Consider the following 19,444-nt stretch of genomic DNA (forward strand, 5'->3'; position numbering starts at 1 on the left):
TACATGGGCTAATCAACTTAACCGCTTTGGGCGCACTTGGGGGTCGCACCAGCCAGGTGAGCTCAGCACGCGGACTTGCTTACTTCATCCACGACTTTAGGGATAATCAAGTACCCACGGCACTTGTATACCACTTGGAAAACCATCTAGCGTAAACAATGTATCCCGGAAGCGAAGAGCTACGTCAAATCAGGCAGCCTTCAGCACAGGAGACGGCGACAAGAAACGGTACAAGCGAGAAGAGGAAGCAACAGAACAGAGCTGCACAAAAGACGTACCGTATGCGTCAATGATTCGCTTGAATACAGCACATTCTAATGCGATACAGGAGAAAAGCGCAGGCGCAAGCTGCAAGAGCTGGACGAGCTCACCTCCCGATCTGGACTCAGCGCCAATGCACCCCCAGACATGTCGCTAGCCACCCCCCAAAGCAGCACTCCCTTCCCACCCGCAGAAGCCGACACTCTCAACACCACAGAGAATTCCGATTGGCTCTTCGACTTCATCTCCCCAGCCGCCATCAACCTGCCTCCCCCCACCCCATACCCATCCTCATCCCCCACAGCATTAACAACAGCGACTATAACCCGGCGCCTCTCCTTCCCCTCCCTCCCCAGCCCCTCCCTCCGCACCCTCCTCGCCGCCAAAGTCTCCGCCGCTTACACTCCCACCCAAACCCCCCGACCTCCCTTCAATCCCTACGCCAACAATCTATCCCTCTCCACGCTCTCCTTCGCCGCAGGCTTCTTCGCCAACGCGCTCGCCTGCGGTGCCGCAGAGCACATGTACTGCACGGCCTCGGCGCAGTCGTCGTTCTACCGCCCAGGCATCACCGACTCGCCCTACGCCGCCACAATGCTGCTCGCGGTCCAGCGCGCCTTCGACGGCCTGAAGCCCGACCTCCGGCCGACGCCGGTGCAGATCATGACGAGCCACCATCCTGCCATTGACTTCTTCCCGTTTCCGAGTCTACGCCGAAGGCTGATTGAGGGGCTGGCGAGGTCGCCGCCGAGCTTGAGCGAGCAGGAGTTTTGGGAGGATGTGCGGAGTGATGGGATGGTGTGGTGGGGGAATGTCGAGGCGGTCGGGGGTGGGGGTGTGCCGTGGGATGCGCGGAGCTGGGAGGCGAAGGGGTGGTTTTTGGAGAAGTGGGTGGGGGTGCTGGGGGAGGAGGGCGATGAGCTTTGGCGGGCGAGTCGATGGTGGAGGGAGGTGAGGGGGGAGGAGGGGTAGGGTGGTTCGGATGAGATTGTCTAGAACGGGGGTAGTCGTGAGCGGTGGGGTGGCATGCTCGAATATCATGTGTCAATTGAGCTATACATGAGTATTTCAAGCCTTCCGCCTGCCTCTTCCTCTGGCCCGCCCTCTTGTCGCCGCCTTCTGAGGACTCCTGTCTGTGATGTCCGTTGCATCCGTCTCCTCATCACTCCCCGCGAAGAAGTGACTCTTGACCTGCGCAGTACTCTTCCTTGCCGCCTTGCGTTTGGGCACCGATCTGCCCTCTACAGGCGAAGCGGCAGAAGCCTTACGCTTTCCACGCGTGCTCTTTGGAGCTGGGCTGATAGCTTCGGGCTCGTTGCCTAAGGGTTCGGGGTCTGAGGGCTCAGCATTCGGAGAATGGTCCGCAACAGATGCAGGATCGTCCGTTAGAGGTTCGGATAGGCTAGAATTATCTTCCAACTCGACACTGGGTTTGCGGATGATTGAATTGCGAGTGGAGGTGGAAGCGCGTTTCGCACCTCGACCGCGACCGCGACCACGGCCTCGAGATGGTAATGTACCGCGTGTGCGATTACTTGAAGCAGGTATCAGCGGTTCGCCTTCTGAGTCTGAGAGCTCACCGTCAAGGACTTCGGTTCGTTGTTCAAGGGCGGGGTTTTGGTGTAATGACTGCATGGAGATGGGCGTCTGGTACGCGGTATCTGCCGCGGTCGGATTCGCCTCTTCATGATCCTGTCCTATTTCTTCGCCTTCGACGTGAAACGAAGATATTGGTGGTTGCGCATCGTCTTCATCGGATACCATGAAGCCGCCCGCTGTATTCTCCTCTCGCTCAGGCACAACATCGTTCGCTGGCATGAATCCACCGGCAGCATTTGGCTCCTCACGCATAAATCCGCCTTCAAAGTCGCCTTCGTAATTGTGAAAGGCATCCCACTCGGACTGCTCCTTCGGCTGGGCTGATTTCTTGGCCTCTTTGTCTTTCTCTCGCTGCCAAACCTCCACGGCGTCTTGACCGTGATGCCGGTTCACACGCTCCACAATCCTCAAACCGATCACGAATTTCTTCCACAGGCCAAGGACGTGCTTTTCCCTCTTGGCTTCTTCTTTCTCTGCCTTGTCCGCTTCCGCAGCTTCCCACGCATCGATAACCAGGTCCTCGTTCTCAATAGCGACAACCACACCCGTGATGACAGGCACAGCGCGTTGCTTCCCAAACTCGAATCCGGTGCACGCTTCCGCATAGTCGATCTTCAGTTTCTTGCAAATGCGTACGGTGCCCTTGAGAGGAATATGTATTGCGCCCCTTGGAACCATTGTCGGGACATACACATCGATGTTTCCAAAAGCATTGCGCGGGATCTTGCCGTCCACGATGGGGTCAGGAATGATCCAGTCAGTCTGCGCCTCAGAGTACAGACCCTGTTCTACCTTCTGGCCCTCAGTACGCTCGCGCTCTTCGATCTCGCGTTTCCGCTGCACAGTAACGGCGCGCATCGGCACAAACTTCAGCGGCTGCTCGCCCACTTTGACCTCGCGACCTTCCTTGTGCCATGACTCAACGGACTTGCAGGTCACCACATCCTCACGGCGATATACCGGCTCTTGCTTCTCGTTATCGCCTTTGCCTGTGGTGAAGTAGCGGATTATGGGAGCGTCGGGTTTGAGAGCTTCTTCGCGGCGCAGGTGCCGCTCCAAGACATACTTTGCAGAATTTTTGTAGCCCTGGAGAGTTTCTTTTGCGCCCTCGTCCATTGTCTTGGGCTTGACGGGTTTTGGAGGAACGAGGTCGCCTTCGTCTTCTACCTCGTCCCAGGGTTGGCGCTTCGAGTGTGGGCGGGCGTACGGGCGCAAGACTGATTTGAACCAGTTCCACTCTTCCCATCTTTTGACCTTTCCTTTCTTGTTGTGGATAGCGATCTTCTCTACAGGCATCCGGAAGCCTTTTGTTACGCCTGGCCAACGGCGATTCCGTAAATAACGAGTCGTAACGTCCTTTGCGGAGCCGTCAGACGAGAAGGCGATCAAATACGCGAAGACCTGGTGGCCTCGTTCTGCGTTGGCAGGGGTCGATTCGAAGAGGTAGTACTTTCCATCGGCCGGTGTGGCTACCGTTATCTTGGGAAGGACTGATATTGCGACTGGTGTATGGGTGAGATGGGAGATGGCTTCAGTCCAGTATGTTGGATATGGAATGACTCGGCCGTAGAAGCGGTCCTGCCAGGCAGGCGCGTTCTCTGGATCTTTGCTCCCCGGTTCCTCCTCGTCACCGGATGCTACAGATATTGCACTGCTGAGTTCCGAGTCCGATAGGTCGATCGGATTATCCTTGGCACCGTTCGCTCGCAAAGAGCCTGCTTTCTTTGGCGTGGGTTTGGAGTCATTAGTCTCGACATTGTTCGTGTCTTTTCCAAGCTTGCTGAGATCCTTGGGCTTGCCTTCCTCAGCTTTATTAAATCGAAAACCCACAGGTTGCAGGCTCGCTACCATCCGAGCTTCTACTCCAAGAGCGCGAACCAACGACGTAAAGAGTTGTTGCCCGACGTCCCTGCTACCCTCACAGCCTCGGGCTAGTTCCCTGTATGCGGCCAGATTTTCCACCCGCTCTCCAAAGGTATTGGCGTCGCCTTTGTGGTCTTTCCAAGCCTCTGTCTCACTCCTTAGGTTGGCGAGAGAGAGATAGCCGCGCTTCCGTAAGGACGGTGCCGTAATTTTGTATTTACCCTTCCAGTACATGGCCAGATAGTTCAACAATCGCGGCAACGGGTCGCCGGCGGAGAGGTTGGGCGTGTTGGGCTCTAGGCGCTCTGAGGTCGCGCCCCAATCTCGCGCATTTCGATCACTGCCCGCTTTCTTCGCCTTGTCCTTCGACGAGCCAGCTCTTGCTGCAGGTTTCGCCTTCCCAGCCTTGCCCTTGGGGCCTTTCTGCGGGCTCTCATACACATGCACGCCCTTGGTTCCGCTGGGGATCCAGGCGCCCGTCTTCCCGATGCCAGCCGCAACCTTGTCTGTCCAGCCGCCCTTGACAACGCGCTCGGGTCCGTCTGAAATGCCGGCATCTCTCCAGTAGCGATTCACCGCCTTCCAACACCCCGCGTTCAGATGCGCAAGCATGATCCTCTGCACCTCTGGGTCGCATATCCACGCGTTCCGTATTAGGTTGTGAAACATGAGGAACTGCACATGCATGCAGTGCGTGGCAGTCCGGACCTGCCTGTCCCTCTTGCTTGGCCCCTTCTTGCTGCTGTAACTGGCGTGCTCAACGGCCCGAGGCGCATCAATCGTCATACTCAAGTCACCCGAGATGACAGGCTCACGCTCGGCGTCGACATCATGCTTAGTATGGTGTTTTGCGCCGAGGGCATCCTCCCACTCTTCGTCCTCGCTCTCGTCCCCATCGCTGGTCTCGCTCTGGGCCTTGGTGCTGGCGAGCGGGACTTCTTCGAACTCATCTTCGCTGCTTTCGGCCGAGGAAAGCTCGCTGTCGTCGCCACCTCCTATGAACAGCTCCAGCTGCTTCTTCTTCTGCGAAAGGGTGCGCGGCACCGTGGGCGGCGTGTCGGAGCTGGGTGCTGTGCGACGGGGATGCGCGGCGGTGCGCTTCGGTGGCGGTCTTGGCTTCGGCGAGTCTGACCGTAGGCGCTTTCGCGGAATTGAGGGAGGCATGGGGATGCGCTTTTGCTAACGCAGCAAAAGTGCTGAGTATGCTACATCAAGTTGAGGTAAACTGAGCGTGCAGCGTACTGACGTAGTCGTTCCGATGGCGCGGGACTTTAGCGACTTCGTTTATCGCGCAGGGACCAGCCAACCTCTTCTCTACTCCTCTGCTCTCAGCTGCTCGCTTTAAATCTCCCTTTGTCTGGTACATTTCTGGCTTCTGACCTTTTATGAAAATGTTCCTGGAGCGTTCTTTGGCCATCCCGCGCTGTCTACGCCTGCGGGATCGAGGTACACCCCGCCGACGCGTCGCATCGCGAGATCACATGACCAGATAGGATCTCTCACGAGCTCTTGCATGTAGCAGGGTTCTGTACTCCACAATCGGCCCACTTTGGCTCTGAGGACTGTCACGATGCTCATTAACGGTAAACAGCTTCTCTCATGATGGTCCTCCCGTTCCCTCTGCACATTGTAATACCTTCAACGCAGTCATCTTTACAACCGTAAAGTCAGACCTTACTCCGCACACCGCATCTCCCAAGCTCACAGAGCGCACGTCAAAAACACCTCCACTAGTATAATTTGATTTCATCTCAAGATGTACATTCACCCACAGCCCATACTAACAACTTAATTTCGCCACAATGAAATCCTCCTTGTTCACCTCACTAACCCTCTCCTCTCTACTTCCATCCATATGCGCGACAAAAATTGACTTCACTGAATGGCACCCCCCACGACCAGACGACCTCCGCTCCCCCTGCCCCGCCCTCAATGCCCTGGCCAACCACCACATCATGCAACCTCACCGTCTCCATGCTCGTCTCCGCCTTCGATGCCTCCATGAACATATCATCAGACTTCACCACTTTCGTCGCCACCGCCGTGCTGCCGCTCGCGCCCGACGGCGGCGTCAGCAGCACGTTCAGCCTGCAGGTCAGCAGCGTGCATGGCGTGTCCGGGGCGATGGAACACGACGGGAGTTTATCCAGGGAAGACCATGGCATCGCAGGGGACGCGACGACGTTCTTGCCGCGTGTGTTTCGGGAGTTTTTGTCGTATTTTGGAAGTAGTGAGGAGTTCACGCTGCCTCTTGCTGCAGAGCCTCACTGGTGGGTCCTCCGTTCTTACTGACTTCCCCCACGCTCCATCTCCTCACTCTTCGTACGCTCCCTCCATTGCTCACTCGCGCGACAAATCAAAGGGAACGCATCCTCTTCTCCCGCCGCACCTGCCCCTCCTTCGCCTACACAGAGGGCGACCGCCTGAACAGCTACATCCAGTCCGCCATCTACCAGCAGTCTATGAAGGAGCCTGCTTCGGGCACTGTGCCGGTCAGGTGCCTCAAAGTGTGGTTCCAGCAGGAGCGCTTGTCGTGCAGACGGCGGAGAAGGCGGGGTTTGCGACGGGCTGAAGCATGGCGAGATGACGCGCAGCGGTGGAGGATATGTGGGACGGCTGCTGCGATCCGGCCACACGTCCGTGTCATTCAGTGCTAGCTAGAAGCATAAAATTGTACAGCCGTATACACGAACACGTTGTGCTCTATGCACTCTCACACTTGTGATCATCTTGGTACCCACGTTTATGGGCGTGCCCACATATTTCCTGTGTCTAGTTGTCCCCAGCGATGCTCGTCTGTCTTTCGCCTCCTCATCTCACACAATGAGAGTGTTCCGCCACCACGCTCTTTCGCAAGAAGCACGGTATGATCTCACTCACGTGGAAGACTCTTCTTGCTCTTGTGGATCAACACACTATACGCAGCCGCTTCACTTCCTATAGAGCTTTCACCACCGACTAGAGTAGATCACGTTGTTTAGAAAAGGAAGCAAGACCCCGGTCCACCAACAACCTCTATCAGGTAGCAAGAGCGCACAGTACGAGGTATGAAGACAACCTTGGGCAAGTTCAAATTGACAGCACGCAATTCGATTCAACCTCCATTCAGTACACAGTTCGACCTCAGGATTCAAGTCCTGTGTGTCCTTTCGTGTACATGGTCCACACCCTGGCTGCGCTCGCCCCCAAACCTGATCTTGTATGGAAAAGGTGGCAGTAGATACCAAACCCCACGACAAACAGCCGTGTCAGTGGCTTGAAGATCACTGGAAAAAGACCAGATTGACACTCAAGAAGAAAATCTATACCAATCGCAAGGACAATAGATTCTGACCAATGAGGGGCGACTCGAAAAGGTGTCCAAGTAAGAAAAGAGATGGACGAAGAGTCTAGCCTCGTGGGCGTATACATCGAGCGTGATCACAGTTCCCGGGTTTTCGGTACTTCAACATGGCGTCCCATCATAATTATATCCAGGAGCCAAGTGTGATGGGGCGTAGAAGATCATGAGCCGATGCTACCAGGTTGATCGATATTCCGAGGAGAACAGAGCCCGCCACATTCAGAAGAAATCGCAATCTAGCCTGGAGAATCCCGACTTCAAAGAATCCAAGAGCTCCAATATGAAGTGAACGGATGTCGCGAGACCGCAACGCCTCAGGTTTCTAGCGCATGTCTTCATCGATAGTCGACCGCAAAGTCGATTCGCCAGCCGATAACATTGTTCAGGCCAATGGATGCCAGAAAATTGCCAAACGCGTCCTCATCACGATCTGCCCCAGAAGGTGCGCCGAACACGGTTTTCATCCAAGGAGTGGCATGCTTCTCCTTCACGACAAGGATGATGCGGTGCTGGAGCCCATGTGGGGGCGAGTCTCTGGGTGCCAGTCGGACTTGACTGAGGACATTGGTCCGTATCCAACGCAGCCACATCGGATGCTTATTGCCAAGCAATTGGGTCAATCCATCGAACAGTGGGTCTGAAATAGAGGCAACCTGTTCAACTTCCATCGTACGCTGAGGGAATCGAAGCATATGTTTGATCACAGGCAATAAGTCCCGATGCGGCATCTCGATGCGGCGAAGATATATCCTTACGTTACCCTTGGAGGCATAGTAGGCCGTGTCGCTTTTTGGACGCGGCGGGAAGAATGTTCGCAGATATTTGTTCGTATTACAGAGTGGGATGCGGTGAGCATTCATCCACCAAGAATGGAATTCCTTCCGGATCTGGCGACACGATTGTACCAGGCCGAGATACGGGATAGGTGGTGGTGTCTTGGTGCTGAGACGAACTTCGCTGAAAAGCCGCAGCTGGTATTCCTTACGAAAAGAACTTGTTGGGAAAGCCCGATATGTGATGTCGAACGCGAGCTCATACACTCGGTTGCGCAGTTCTACCAATGTCAGCAACCGAAAGGATAATCAAGGAAACGTTACTCACCGGGAGGCAGATTCAAGAACGGGAAAGGTCGTGGAGGAAGCCCCCTTCTAAGACGCAGTAGGCCTCTGCGCGGCCACTTGAAAGGTTGCTCGGAGTCTGGCTCTGGCTCTACATCGTCGCGGCGTCGCTTGCGCTTCCCCGACGCAGCGGCTTCGAGTGCCTTTACTGACGGACGATGGAGCCTGAAAGGCCAATATCAGCACCACTGCAACTATGGGAAGAAGCGCTATAGCGACTTACATGTTCTGGTTTGGTAGAGAAGGTTGAAGGGGAGACCGTCTTGAGATATGTTTCAAAAAGGGTTGGGAAGTGAGGTGTGAAAGCAAAGTAGAAGTCGGCGGGCCAACCTTGGGTGAGAGGTGGAGCGTCGAGTGCGCCTGCCCGTGGTCAGCTTCACACTAGCCGTTTCCAGAATCAGTGCAAACGCATTCACTTCAGACAGATAGCACGAGGCACGTATTGTGCACGTTTAGCTATTTTCCAGGGCTTAAACATATTGTTTCAAGTCTAAAGAGCCACACGATCCCATCAACGACAAGTTACATGGCCAAATGGCCTTTGATAATGCTAGTATGCACCGCTAGTCCGTGCCTTGGCATCTTGACCACTTTGTAGGATGTCGTCCCGCTTGACATTACATTCACACGATGCTACCAACACCATAACGACTCAACACGATCAGACCTACTACATGTACAGCGCTGGCGTAAGATCACTGGACTTGGCGGAACAATCGTCAATAGCCCAAAGTGAGGACCTTGCAGTGCAATTGAGATTATAGAAACAGTATATTTGGTTCTTTGTCGAGCATACTTCAGCAGCTCGATTTGATCCTTCAGCTCACTACCACCTCGTAGTGCCTTTTCATGATACAAATGTGTTTTCGCTTTTGTTGCCCTTGAATAGGCCGAAGCACTTGCGCGTACAAGTGACGATCACCCTTAAATAGAGCATACCTTCAAGCGATTGCGTGACAACACTTTGCAATCTACTTAGAGGTGCTATGCGCTTCAGCGAATAGGCGGACAGTTAGCTCAGGTCGCTGGCGCATCGACGGCGTCCCTCTCAGCGCGAGGAAAGACCTGTTTGAGCGCAGCCTGAAACACGCCCACGTTGTAGTCAATAACAGCCTTCTTCTCTGCAGGGCTGTCATCGCCCATGAGGCAAATCAGGGCGAGATATCTATCGGGTCGTTGGCACCATTCGCAATCTGGGGAGCAGTCCTTCGGCTTTACGTACTTGTTTATCTCCCTCAGGTAGAGATAGTTGTTGCCCTTTCGCTCCATTGTGATGAGACTCTCGGCGTCGTTATTGCCCGTCTCTGTGAGGCTTTCGTCATCGCCGTTTTGCTCACCGCGCGGCCAACCATAGATCTCACTAACATCTATGACGACGTCGATGTAGTCGGAGCATATTTCGTAGCTTCCGATGTCCGTTGGGCTTGTGTCTGTGGCGATGTAAATCTTGCTCATGATATCGAATAAGTATGCCTTCTCGATGTGGCACGTGCTGCACAGGCTGTTGAGCAGCGCCTCGAGGGTAGGGAGCTGTGGGATCAGCTTTTGAATTACTTTAGAAAAAGCTTCGAAGATAGAGTGGTCGTAGATGCTGGTCTGGTAGAAGGAAACTGGCGCGTTCTCGTAGCCGTGATCTGAGAGTTCGTCTTGAACGCGCTGGATGATGTCGCGGAACGTATCGCCCTTATAATCTTCTGAAAGACCATCGACCTTGTGCACAAAGACTTCCACGTTGATGTTGGGATAGGAGTGCTGCAGGTTGAGTATAGTTGTGTTGAGACGCATGATGGCTTCGAGATACTCATCTTGAGCATCGATAACCCAGATGAGCGCTCCGATCTCTTCAAAGATGTTGTCCACATCGAAAGCCGGGTCAAAGTAGTCGAGATGGCCGGGGAAATCCCACACTTGGAAGTCCATAAACGAGCTGACTGCATTAGCACCGTGTAAACAAAATTGCACCGACGTGACTCACTGCATGGATTCCTTCTTGATTCGGGTGGTCGTCTCGAGATACAGCGTCTCGCTAGGCGGCAGCTTGTGGAAGACTACGCTGGATATCGACGACTTGCCGCTTCTGTAGTGGGATCAGCGATGCGGCACGAGGCGTACAGCAAATCTGACGCACCTTCGCTGGCCCATGAGCAACAACCGCGGCTTTCCATCGCCAGCCTTGCTGTTGGGCAGCCGGCCCGTGTGGAAACGGGGCGGCACAGGGTCTGTATGCGGGACTTCGGCATCTGGAAGGTCCTGTAGATATCGCATCAAGGTCAACTGGGCTCCGGGCTTCAAGCGCGAGGGGTCGGCCTGCGAGGGCTCTTCCTGGACGAATTGCGACTCTGAAACAAAGGAATGCTGAGAAGCTGACAAACGCGGATGGGTTGATTCCATGATGATGTGAGGTAGCACAGGGTATCTTCGCTGGAACGAGCAGAAAACAGAGAAGTGAGAGGAAAAGAGAGAACGCAGAGGATGAGTCCGCCGCTGAAACGCCTTCACCGCCGCCGAAATGAAGTGCAACAGAGAGATACCGCGACGTTCCGTTCACCTGGCGGGCATGGCGGTGGTGAAGCGTGGTACTCGTGTCAAACGTGGCAGCGGCGCTGGATTGACAGGTCTGACAAAGCCCACGGATGGCAGCAGCAAGACAGGGTGGCGACAGCAGCGGCGTGGCAGGCAATGATGGGGAGGCCTCGCAGCTTCGAGGTTCTACAAGCGTGGTGGGTGCAGGCCTTTCGCGCCAGGTGCCCGGCTCTCGCGACAAGAGGTCAAGCCATAGCGTGGGTCGCCGCGGCCCGTGGGCGACAGAGGGCTGGGAAAGGAGCGAAGGAGCAGCGGCAGCGCGCAAGAAGAAATATAGAGAGCCTTGGGGCGACGTGAAGCTGCGGAAAGAACAGGAACGGATGCTCACCTCCATGGTATGTAATCGTCTTCTAACTTGTGCACGGCCTGCGATAGTGATGCCCTGGAATGCAGCCCAAGCCAGCAGCACAGCACGCCGCCCCCAGCCCAAGATGCAACCAACAGCCGGCGACGCGCAGAGTACGGCTCTTGGTCGGCGCGCGGGTCAGACAGAGACGAAGGCTCCCAGGATGAGTGCAGATGCACAGCGGAGCGATGCCGCGTGTCTGGGTGCGCGCGACAAGCCTGGCAGGGCGGCCAATGAGTGCGACCGATGATGTCGGTTCCCGGTTGGTGTCGCTTCAGCGAACACCCAGGTATAGAAGAAGAAAACCGGTGCCACGCGGGTCGAGTTGAGGCGAGCTGGGTTGCAGATGAGGCTTGCGGCTTGCAGCGAAACTGAGTCCTATCCAGTCTCCCGGAAGCGCAGTGCTTTCATCACGCCGCGCTTGGACGTTTAGCACTGCATCCGTCCCCAGCCCAGCACCCAAACACCACCACCGGCTGCGAAATCAACAGCCAGGCCGTCTGCTGCCCACCGGGAGATGGACTCGTGGACCGCCCAGCTCCCTGGGAATCGTACAGGCTGTTTGGGACTGTCCGTGCCGCACATCGCACCGCATGCTTCGCTTTTCGCTGCAAGCGGTGTAACCCGGACGATACTCGTGGAGCAGTAGGACCCAGAGATAAGCGGCACACCGCTTCTTCGCCTGACGACAGTGAAGCTGCGGCCGAGATTTACGTATGAGCCAGGACCTACAGCCGGTATGAAGCTGGCTGGAGTATGTATGTCACTTGTAGGTCGCTGGGATGCTCTCTAGTCCTAATTCATGTGCTATCTCCATGGAAGCAAACGAAGGTACGTACGCCATTGGCTGGATAAACCCTATAAAACAAACAGACAGAAGCTTCACGGGGATGGGGAAATCTGAGATACATGCCCCAAAAGTCTAGCACACAGCGCTGGAAAGTCCTTATAGGAAACGACAGGATCCAATTTAAGAAACGGAGGCGGTTATTAAGCAATATACATCGAACTGGGACACAGGAAAAATATTCTTCTCTCAGTGTTTCAAGAGACATGGATATACCTAAGTGTTGCTACTGACATGCAGATGAAATCAGACGTGGAGAGAATGCCTATGGCTTACTACTCTGAATCCTTGGAGATCCGTTGCTCTTCTCACTTCTTCTTCCTGGAGACATTCCGGCCAGCGCCCGGAGTTAAGTCAAGACAGAACACAGTGTACTTGAGTGACTTGACTATGGTCGCGTCTATCGCCCAATCAGATGGCCTTGAAACCGCGGAACCCACGTAATCTCGCCAAAGATTGACCCGCAGCTTTCACCCAGGCGCCGCGGTCCGCATCCACCCAAAGGCCACCATTTCAATTAGGTGACTTCATACCGCGCTCCAGCTTTAATGCTCTCGTAGGACAGCCAGCTCCCCACCACGACCCAAACTGCAAGACTCCACCATGGAAGCACGCAACCGGCGTCCCGCCCCCGCCAAAGACGAACCCGCCGAGCCGATCAAGAAAGTCGCAAGCGAAGTATCATCCTCGGGGATCTCTGTACTGGACATCCTACGTGTAGCAGGCGGGATTTTGCTCTTCAGCAGCGCATTGTCGTACCTGACAACCAGCGGCACGAGCCTGACATGGGGCTACAACCCATGGTGGACACGCGCGCGGGAATGGAAGAACATCTTTGTACATAATGCCCGGCCCACGGCTTCCTTCTCGCATCCCCGCGACTAACACGCGCAGAACGGCCCCGTCTCCCTCACCGACGAAGAGCTCAAAGCCTACGACGGCACCGACCCCTCCAAGCCCATCTACCTCGCCCTCAACGGCACAATCTACGACGTCAGCATCAGCCCCGCGACCTACGGCCCCGGCGGCTCTTACCATTTCTTCGCGGGCAAGGACGCCGCGCGCGCGTTTCTCACAGGCTGCTTCGACACGGACAGCGTGCCCGACCTGCGCGGCGTAGAGCAAATGTACATGCCGCTGGAGCCGTGGGAGAAGCCGCCGCCGGCGGACGCCTCGGACGACGAGAAGCAAAAGCACGCGGCGCTGGAGACGCGGGCGAGGGAGAAGCGCAAGGCGATGAGCAAGGGCGAGTTGAAGAATAGGAGCGCTCAGGAGTTGAGGAAGGCGAGGCAGAGTGTGAGGGATGGGCTGGAGCACTGGCACATGCTGTTCCGGGGAGACAAAGGGAAGGCGTATAGGAAGGTTGGGGAGGTGAAGAGGGAGGAGGGCTGGCTGGCGAAATTGCCTAAGAGGACGCTGTGTGAGAACGCGGAGAAGGGGAGACCAGTCAGGAAGTATGAGGACTAGCGTCTGAGGAATGAGCATTTATATGGGAGTGTTGCAAGCGCAGAAGGGTATTATCTGAACCAAGTGGGATGGTTCGTCGTATCGTGTGTCGATCTTGAAAGAGATACAATCAAAGGCGAGTGAAGCAAGAGCAATCAACAGAGCAGTTTTCAGCGGTATCGTCGTAGATGATGCCGAAGGAGACGCTGTGATCCGTCCGTCATACGAGGTGTGGTCAACAATCACACGACCCCAAGCCCAGGCAGTCAAGCCACAAGGCTGGAACATCACACCGAGCAAGAGAAAGTGGGTTCAGATCTTTTTTTCATTCAATGCATGATCGACTCCATACCTCAGCGGACACTCAGATCTACGCCGAGCCTGCCGCGTCCTCTCATTTCATATCCCACGTGAGCATGCCCAAAGTAAGACCTTCCCTTACGAAAAGACGCCGACCGATAGTGGGTAAGAGGAATGTCGTTGAAAAGTCGAAATTGAAGACCCGAGTCTCTCATCTAGCCACCATTGTTGGTACGAGCTGCTTATGCCTCGCCGGCAACGTCACGGGCTAGAAGTTGTTAGTTGTCGTTCAGGTGTCGTCTATGCACCCTGCCGGGACGGAACGTACTGTAGATGCTCAACTTGGAGTGGCCAACAACCTTCCTGATGGTGCCCTTCTCCTCGAGATCGTTGAGGGCCTGTCGGGCGAGCGAGCCGTTGATCTTGAGACGGTCGACGAGGGTAGCAACGGTGATGAGGCGGTAGGACTGGACGTCCTTGTTGAGCTTGTCAGAGGTCTGCTTGTCGAGGACGACGGCGTGCTGGGCCTTGTCCTTGACTATGGCACTCGTTAGTGGCGATTCTCAATACGCAACATCTCATGTGTGTGCGGGTTCGCGAAGCGCTGCGGAGTCGGGGCGAACGATCGCGATAGTCGTCTGGAAAGCGGGTGAAATCGCCGGAGCCTTGGGCGATGCGCGAGGAGATGCCGTAGGTATATATGCGATTTGAGGGGACGGTGTTCACGTACCCTTGCCCTTTGACCACTTCTTCTTCTGCTTCTTGCCTCCGGTCGGTGCGGGTGCCTAAGAGTGTCAGATCTGCTGCCATATTATTCCCTAGGAATGGCGCCGTCGTAACATACCATATTGTCTGATGTGGTGGATGTGCTGAGACAGTGTCCTGCGGTCAGTCTAGAAAGTCAAAATGGTGTGCGGGTGGAGCGGGCTCGCTTACAGTGCCGCGCCAAGGTAGCCGACTATTGGTCAATGAGCATCACCTGACTGGTGATAAAATTCGAGAAAGTGGCATCAATGTTGTGCTCACTATAATGCCCGAGTCGGTACAGGATTCTTGATGGGCACTGTCTTTGTCATGGAATGTGTGCTGAGCATGCTCATTGCTGTATAATGTCACGTGATCTCGCGCATCGACGCCACTGAACTCTATTACTCAGACATCGTCGCGTCAAACAGACGCGTGGACAACTTAATCGATGAGGTAAGATCGGACCTCACGCCATCATAGTCCTCATTCACATGCAGAAGTACTGGCCGGCGATCGCAACGGCGGTGAAACCGCACAACGTCAACCTCGGCGGAAACATCCCATTACTGAATACCACCTCAGCCCATGCCTTTTTCATACCCGCTCACAGTTATCTTCAATAATTCTTAGTCGACGCCTAGCGCCCCGCTTGATCGCTGCTAGAGTATTCGTAGACCAACTGGGCAGGCGAAGGCCCGTCCACGATCTTTCGATGTGGGACAACCTACATCCTGATGATATTCAGCATTTTATTGTCATGCATTAGCGGGGGTCTTTCCAAGGCCGCAACTGCGGTTGCAGAGACTGCAGTACTCTCAGGCTCGTGGAAGATTCCAGCAAATGTCGCGATAGCCGATGGAGGCTGCACGCTGGAAAGAGCGGATCGCGATGGTGGAGTATTGGCTGTGGAAGGTGTGGTATGGCTCTCGCGCTGTGGTTGGCCAGTCGCAACACCGTCTTCCTCGATCGCAAGCGCGCGATAAGACTAGGGTAACACTCGCAGCATGCTGACCTGAAATTTGAGGCAATGGTCGGCAATCTGCATGCAATCCTCTCGCCTCGCCGCAATTACTATAAGTGAGTTATGTGCGCGTGTCGAGTCCGTCCGGGATTGGGCGGAGAACGGCAAGCACAGGCATTGGCCTGGAGGCATTTCACGGGAGTGTTCATGCAGGAGCGAGGAGGCAGCCAGTCAACCATCCTTTTCCAATTACACTCAACTAAGTAGTGCCCGTATCAAAACAAGACTGCTCCAGGTACGCGCCTGCGTCCTGCGGCCCATCCTAATTTCAGTTGCGCTTTCTCTCTCGGCTAGAAATAAGTAATGGTAAAGGAAACACAGAAGGGAAGGAAGCACGCCACGCCACGCCACGCCAATAAGGGAAAGACAGATGATGGGAGAGAGAGACAGGAAGGATCCTCGACAGAGTTGCTAAAGGAACAGCAAAGACAAAAGAAAAGGCTATGACAGCTCCACGGCAAAGAAAAGTAAAGCGCGTTCGCTCAGCTAGAAGAACCTAAAAATCTTCCTCCTTTGCTTGGTACTTTTGTTTTCCATGCTGTGCAACTGTTTACGCGTGCAGCGACCCTCTGCTAAACACGGCGCAGCCTTCTCTATCTGAGTGCATATGCTCGCTAAGACAGAAGAGACAAGGTCGTCGTTAACCAGAAAACGGACTGGGCTAACAAAACGGTCGACTCGTAAATGCTGTTTTGCTCCAATTCCTAAGTGCTAAGTTGGAAACGTTTCGCCAAGACGCCAGGTCCAAGTGGATGCATAATCATTAGAAAAAATGGGTGTGTGGTTTGGAGAGCTCATGGACCTCCATCTCCTACCACGGTATTAGCAGATGATTGGGATACGGGCAAGTGAATTGCATACCATCTTGAAGGAATTCAGCTCCTCCTTGATCTGCTGGGCAAGCATGGGTGTGAGCCTGTTGCAGGTAGCAATGTCTCCACGGCGGTCGTAGTCAGAAGCGGACCATGCGTCGTAGAACTGAAGACGAGGGCTGAACGAGATGTTACCGCGCGAGCCGTTGGGCGTGTTGGGCAGGCTCCGTGTGCTGGGGTTGGCCAGACGCGGTGGGCGAGTGAAGTAGTCGTTTCGCTCGTTCACAGGTGTGCTGGGGGCGCTCGATTTGGGGGACTCGTTGCGAGCATCTACAGGTCGAACGATCGGTGATGAAGTCTCGGAATTTGTGTCTGTCCCTAGACTGCATCAGTACTGGTTGGAGACAACTTGAAGCAGAGACTACTCACTCTTCAAAATCCCCTTTTTCATCGAGGAGAGCACCTCAGCACGCTCGCGGTCTCCACCGATGATGCTCTTACGAGATAGGGAATCACTCGACGGAGCAACCAAGCTGCTAGTATCGGTACTACGACCTGCATCGATAGAGTTGCGCTCCAGGCGAGGATACCCTGTTCCGCCACCAATCTCGTGGGGGTTCGCATTCACGTTGACCTTCTGGCGCTCAGCCTCAACAGTGACGCGCGAAACCTGTGGCTGCATTATGGGGCCGTCAGCTGCGGGAACTCCAATGACAGATTTGGGTCTGAAGAGGCCCTTGATCGATCGGGTGCCCTTCTTCATGCCGTGACCCATCTTCCTCAGCATAATGGAAGCGGACGAAGCTGTGGAGGATATCGAGATGTTATCGGTAGAACTTGTGAATCCACCCTGTCCGTTGTAGATACCTGCGCCAATTCCGGCTGCCTCTTGCTTTGCTACAATGGCTGCTTGTTCTGCATCCTCTTCACTTTGATACCGATCTTTTTGCAACTTGGCCCTTCCAGCGTTCAGATTGTTCTCGGCGGACGCCCGACGAAGCTCAGCAGCGCTGCCGAACGAAAAGGCTCGGCGCAAGCGAGACTTCATTCCTTTGGTTCCGTCTTTGTCATTCAAAGCTGTGAGTTGCTTGACTGCTGGGCTTGCAGACGACATCTGAGGGGTAGGGTTTGTGGGTTCGGAAGGGGAGATGGGCTGGGACAACGGTGAGGGCGCAATGCGTCGGTTCGGCTCTGGCGCTTTGGCAGCAGGCGCGGAAGCTGTTGCTGGAGGGGCGCGCGACGGGGTAGTTTCATGACGTGACTGCGATAGGTTAGAAGGGCGCAAGCTATAGAAGGATATACGTACAGATGGCCTGTTCGACGCATGGGAAGATGTCGTGCTACCCGAGCTACCCTGTCTCTCGTGGCTCTGACTCGAGCCTGGTCGACGATTTGAGCTGGATGCAGGCCGTGCGTCCAAAGTCGGCCGCGCGACAGTTGAGGCAGCTGTGACAGCAGAAAGTGGTGCCGCAGTGGAAGCCATGGCCTCGATGCTGCTCAGGCTGCGTCTCCTATAACGCTTCGCCTGCTCGCTGGTGGCCCCTCTTTGCATCTGCATATCATCCACGCTGCTGGCGCGATTGTGGCCCGGTCTTGCCGGTGGGATGAGATCGGTGGTGTTCAACTGCAGACCATGGTTGGGTCGCGTGTTTGATGGAGGGACAGTCGCAGTGGCGTTGGGCGACTGCTGGGTTGGCGTGGTCACCGTGGCGCTGGCAGAAGAGTCGGTTCTGCTCGCAGTCCGTCGATACCGACCAGGTGATGGTTTGACGGAAGCATCTGGCATGGACAATGAAAGATCCGGTACAGAAGTGAAGAGATTTGTGGAGGCGGGAAGGTTATCAGCGACTGATTTTCGGAAATCGCCATCCTCTCGGGTAGTGAACGACGGAGCCGCAGAGCGGCTCGAAGAGCCCGATGTGGATACAGTCGAGTCCGAAGATGAGGATGCGTGCGTGGGGTGGCCCAGACGGGCAGGATTCGCAGCCTGCGCTTGCTGCGGCAGAGGCTGCTGTTGCTGTGTCGACGTCGACCGTGTGTCTTGTCGTAGCTGCGGCGTGCTTGAGAAGGCATATGGTGCTATCGGAGCAGAGGTGCCCCGGTACCCAGCCCCCGCCGCCTGAGCGTACGATTGGCTTCGTGGCATCTGTGACGATCGTTGCTGTGTGTGGTGGGCCTGTGCCGAAGGTGTCTGGAAGGCATCGGAGGACGAGTGCAGCATCGTAATCGGAGTGGAGGTCTGAACGATAGGAGCGAGTACCGTAGCCATCGGGTGCTCTCGCAGGACAACTGTAGGTAGCTCGTTGGTGGGCGACAGGTTGGTCAACGGGCTAAGCGACGACCGTGCAACGAGGCTGTCTGCGCGGCAGCGTGTTAGCAAACAGCCATGGGTGGGAGAGGGTGGCGCCGTAATGAACAGAAGCCCAGAAGATTGCGGTTGAAGCAATTGTGGGCCGGGTTCAGGAGCATAGAGCATAGGCCGCGAGGGCACGGCGGACGACGTACCCCTTTCGCTGGACGGAAATGACCGCGCCGAGGCAATTGCAGGACGAACGCCTGCTGTGAAGGAAAATGCGGGTGACTATTAAAACAGTATAGAATGCAACAAGTCGGCGGAAGCGCTGGAGAGGCTGTCGTAGATCGACGGAGCTGGCAGCGTGTACCAAGCCTCCCGAGCAGGACAGTTTAAGCCTGCATTGGGCGAAGAACGGGCGTCGGGGTCACCTGGAGCGCTGGCTGGGTCGACGGAGGCTCGCGGGGGCACACACAAGGGAAAGAATAGAGAAGGGAGGGTTCGGCGGCGTCGCTGGAGGCAGAACGTGGGTTTCGTTTGAGGGCGCGAACCACAAGAAGGGGGTGAACACTGCAAGGTCCCAACGGGGTTTAGGGCGCGCCTGGGCCAAGCGCAGGCTCGATGGCGGCGGGCAGGGGACGGCGGACACGCTCGCACAGATGAAGCAGGACGGTGCACGCGCTGCGGGCTGCTGGAGGGCAATACTAATCTATCACGGGCGGCCGTCAAGTGCCGCAGCAACTGCGAATTGCTTGCTCCCCTCGAGCAGCGCTCAGTGTGCCCTCGATGATGGCGCTATCGCCCGGGCGTGGTGCGCCATCCACGACGCGCTGCAGCGACCTCCATGACCGCAGGCCGCCCGCGC

The 19,444-nt window shown here is 55.6% G+C and overlaps 8 protein-coding genes across 8 annotated transcripts; 3 read left to right on the plus strand and 5 right to left on the minus strand.

Moving 5' to 3' along the window:
• Nucleotides 1-5: 5 nt before the first annotated feature.
• On the plus strand, nt 6-1,233 carry CC84DRAFT_1260914 (uncharacterized protein; the record flags this gene model as incomplete). Its single annotated transcript, XM_018185025.1, has 2 exons — nt 6-279; nt 329-1,233. The coding sequence occupies exons 1-2, from the start codon at nt 159-161 to the stop codon at nt 1,231-1,233; spliced, it is 1,026 nt and encodes a 341-aa protein (XP_018034212.1). The 5' UTR covers nt 6-158.
• Nucleotides 1,189-4,948, minus strand: CC84DRAFT_1166011 (Rad4-domain-containing protein). The gene has a single exon (XM_018178854.1). It carries the CDS (start codon nt 4,885-4,887, stop codon nt 1,330-1,332), a length of 3,558 nt encoding a protein of 1,185 aa, XP_018034213.1. The 5' UTR covers nt 4,888-4,948; the 3' UTR covers nt 1,189-1,329.
• Nucleotides 4,949-5,655: 707 nt separating this feature from the next.
• Nucleotides 5,656-6,756, plus strand: CC84DRAFT_1249227 (uncharacterized protein; the record flags this gene model as incomplete). Its single annotated transcript, XM_018184276.1, has 2 exons — nt 5,656-5,993; nt 6,086-6,756. 2 exons carry the CDS (start codon nt 5,656-5,658, stop codon nt 6,378-6,380), a joined length of 633 nt encoding a protein of 210 aa, XP_018034214.1. The 3' UTR covers nt 6,381-6,756.
• A 645-nt stretch (nt 6,757-7,401) lies between these two features.
• On the minus strand, nt 7,402-8,662 carry CC84DRAFT_1177789 (uncharacterized protein; the record flags this gene model as incomplete). Its single annotated transcript, XM_018180305.1, has 4 exons — nt 7,402-8,120; nt 8,168-8,349; nt 8,408-8,446; nt 8,601-8,662. The coding sequence occupies 4 exons, from the start codon at nt 8,660-8,662 to the stop codon at nt 7,402-7,404; spliced, it is 1,002 nt and encodes a 333-aa protein (XP_018034215.1).
• A 248-nt stretch (nt 8,663-8,910) lies between these two features.
• On the minus strand, nt 8,911-11,466 carry CC84DRAFT_1166014 (ras-related GTP-binding protein-like protein C). Its single transcript, XM_018178855.1, has 5 exons — nt 11,096-11,466; nt 10,313-10,434; nt 10,160-10,261; nt 9,407-10,111; nt 8,911-9,349 (listed from the first exon to the last, which is right to left on the minus strand). Exons 1-5 carry the CDS (start codon nt 11,099-11,101, stop codon nt 9,202-9,204), a joined length of 1,083 nt encoding a protein of 360 aa, XP_018034216.1. The 5' UTR covers nt 11,102-11,466; the 3' UTR covers nt 8,911-9,201.
• An 890-nt stretch (nt 11,467-12,356) lies between these two features.
• Nucleotides 12,357-13,570, plus strand: CC84DRAFT_1166017 (cytochrome b5). Its single transcript, XM_018178856.1, has 2 exons — nt 12,357-12,797; nt 12,855-13,570. The coding sequence occupies exons 1-2, from the start codon at nt 12,564-12,566 to the stop codon at nt 13,425-13,427; spliced, it is 807 nt and encodes a 268-aa protein (XP_018034217.1). The 5' UTR covers nt 12,357-12,563; the 3' UTR covers nt 13,428-13,570.
• A 27-nt stretch (nt 13,571-13,597) lies between these two features.
• Nucleotides 13,598-14,571, minus strand: CC84DRAFT_1166018 (ribosomal protein S25). Its single transcript, XM_018178857.1, has 4 exons — nt 14,551-14,571; nt 14,437-14,491; nt 14,035-14,244; nt 13,598-13,974 (listed from the first exon to the last, which is right to left on the minus strand). Exons 1-4 carry the CDS (start codon nt 14,551-14,553, stop codon nt 13,949-13,951), a joined length of 294 nt encoding a protein of 97 aa, XP_018034218.1. The 5' UTR covers nt 14,554-14,571; the 3' UTR covers nt 13,598-13,948.
• A 1,666-nt stretch (nt 14,572-16,237) lies between these two features.
• CC84DRAFT_1219115 (uncharacterized protein) lies at nt 16,238-18,555 on the minus strand (the record flags this gene model as incomplete). The annotated part of the gene is made up of 4 exons (XM_018183056.1): nt 16,238-16,285; nt 16,336-16,664; nt 16,716-17,547; nt 17,593-18,555. The coding sequence occupies 4 exons, from the start codon at nt 18,553-18,555 to the stop codon at nt 16,238-16,240; spliced, it is 2,172 nt and encodes a 723-aa protein (XP_018034219.1).
• Between the last annotated feature and the right edge of the window lie 889 nt (nt 18,556-19,444).

Source organism: Paraphaeosphaeria sporulosa (assembly GCF_001642045.1).
Source record: "Paraphaeosphaeria sporulosa strain AP3s5-JAC2a unplaced genomic scaffold CC84scaffold_7, whole genome shotgun sequence".
Lineage (NCBI taxonomy): Eukaryota > Fungi > Ascomycota > Dothideomycetes > Pleosporales > Didymosphaeriaceae > Paraphaeosphaeria > Paraphaeosphaeria sporulosa.

Coding starts and splice junctions, on each gene's coding strand:
- CC84DRAFT_1166014 (XM_018178855.1), bottom strand. Junction 10,262..10,312: donor TTGCTCATGGGCCAGCGAAG/GTGCGTCAGATT, acceptor ATCCCACTACAG/AAGCGGCAAGTCGTCGATAT. Junction 9,350..9,406: donor TACCTGAGGGAGATAAACAA/GTACGTAAAGCC, acceptor ACGACCCGATAG/ATATCTCGCCCTGATTTGCC.
- CC84DRAFT_1166011 (XM_018178854.1), bottom strand. CDS start 4,887: ATGCCTCCCTCAATTCCGCGAAAGCGCCTACGGTCAGACTCGCCGAAG.
- CC84DRAFT_1166018 (XM_018178857.1), bottom strand. Junction 14,245..14,436: donor GAAGTGGTCAAAGGGCAAGG/GTACGTGAACAC, acceptor CGAGTGCCATAG/TCAAGGACAAGGCCCAGCAC. Junction 13,975..14,034: donor CTCCAAGTTGAGCATCTACA/GTACGTTCCGTC, acceptor AACAACTTCTAG/CCCGTGACGTTGCCGGCGAG.
- CC84DRAFT_1166017 (XM_018178856.1), top strand. CDS start 12,564: ATGGAAGCACGCAACCGGCGTCCCGCCCCCGCCAAAGACGAACCCGCC. Junction 12,798..12,854: donor GGGAATGGAAGAACATCTTT/GTACATAATGCC, acceptor TAACACGCGCAG/AACGGCCCCGTCTCCCTCAC.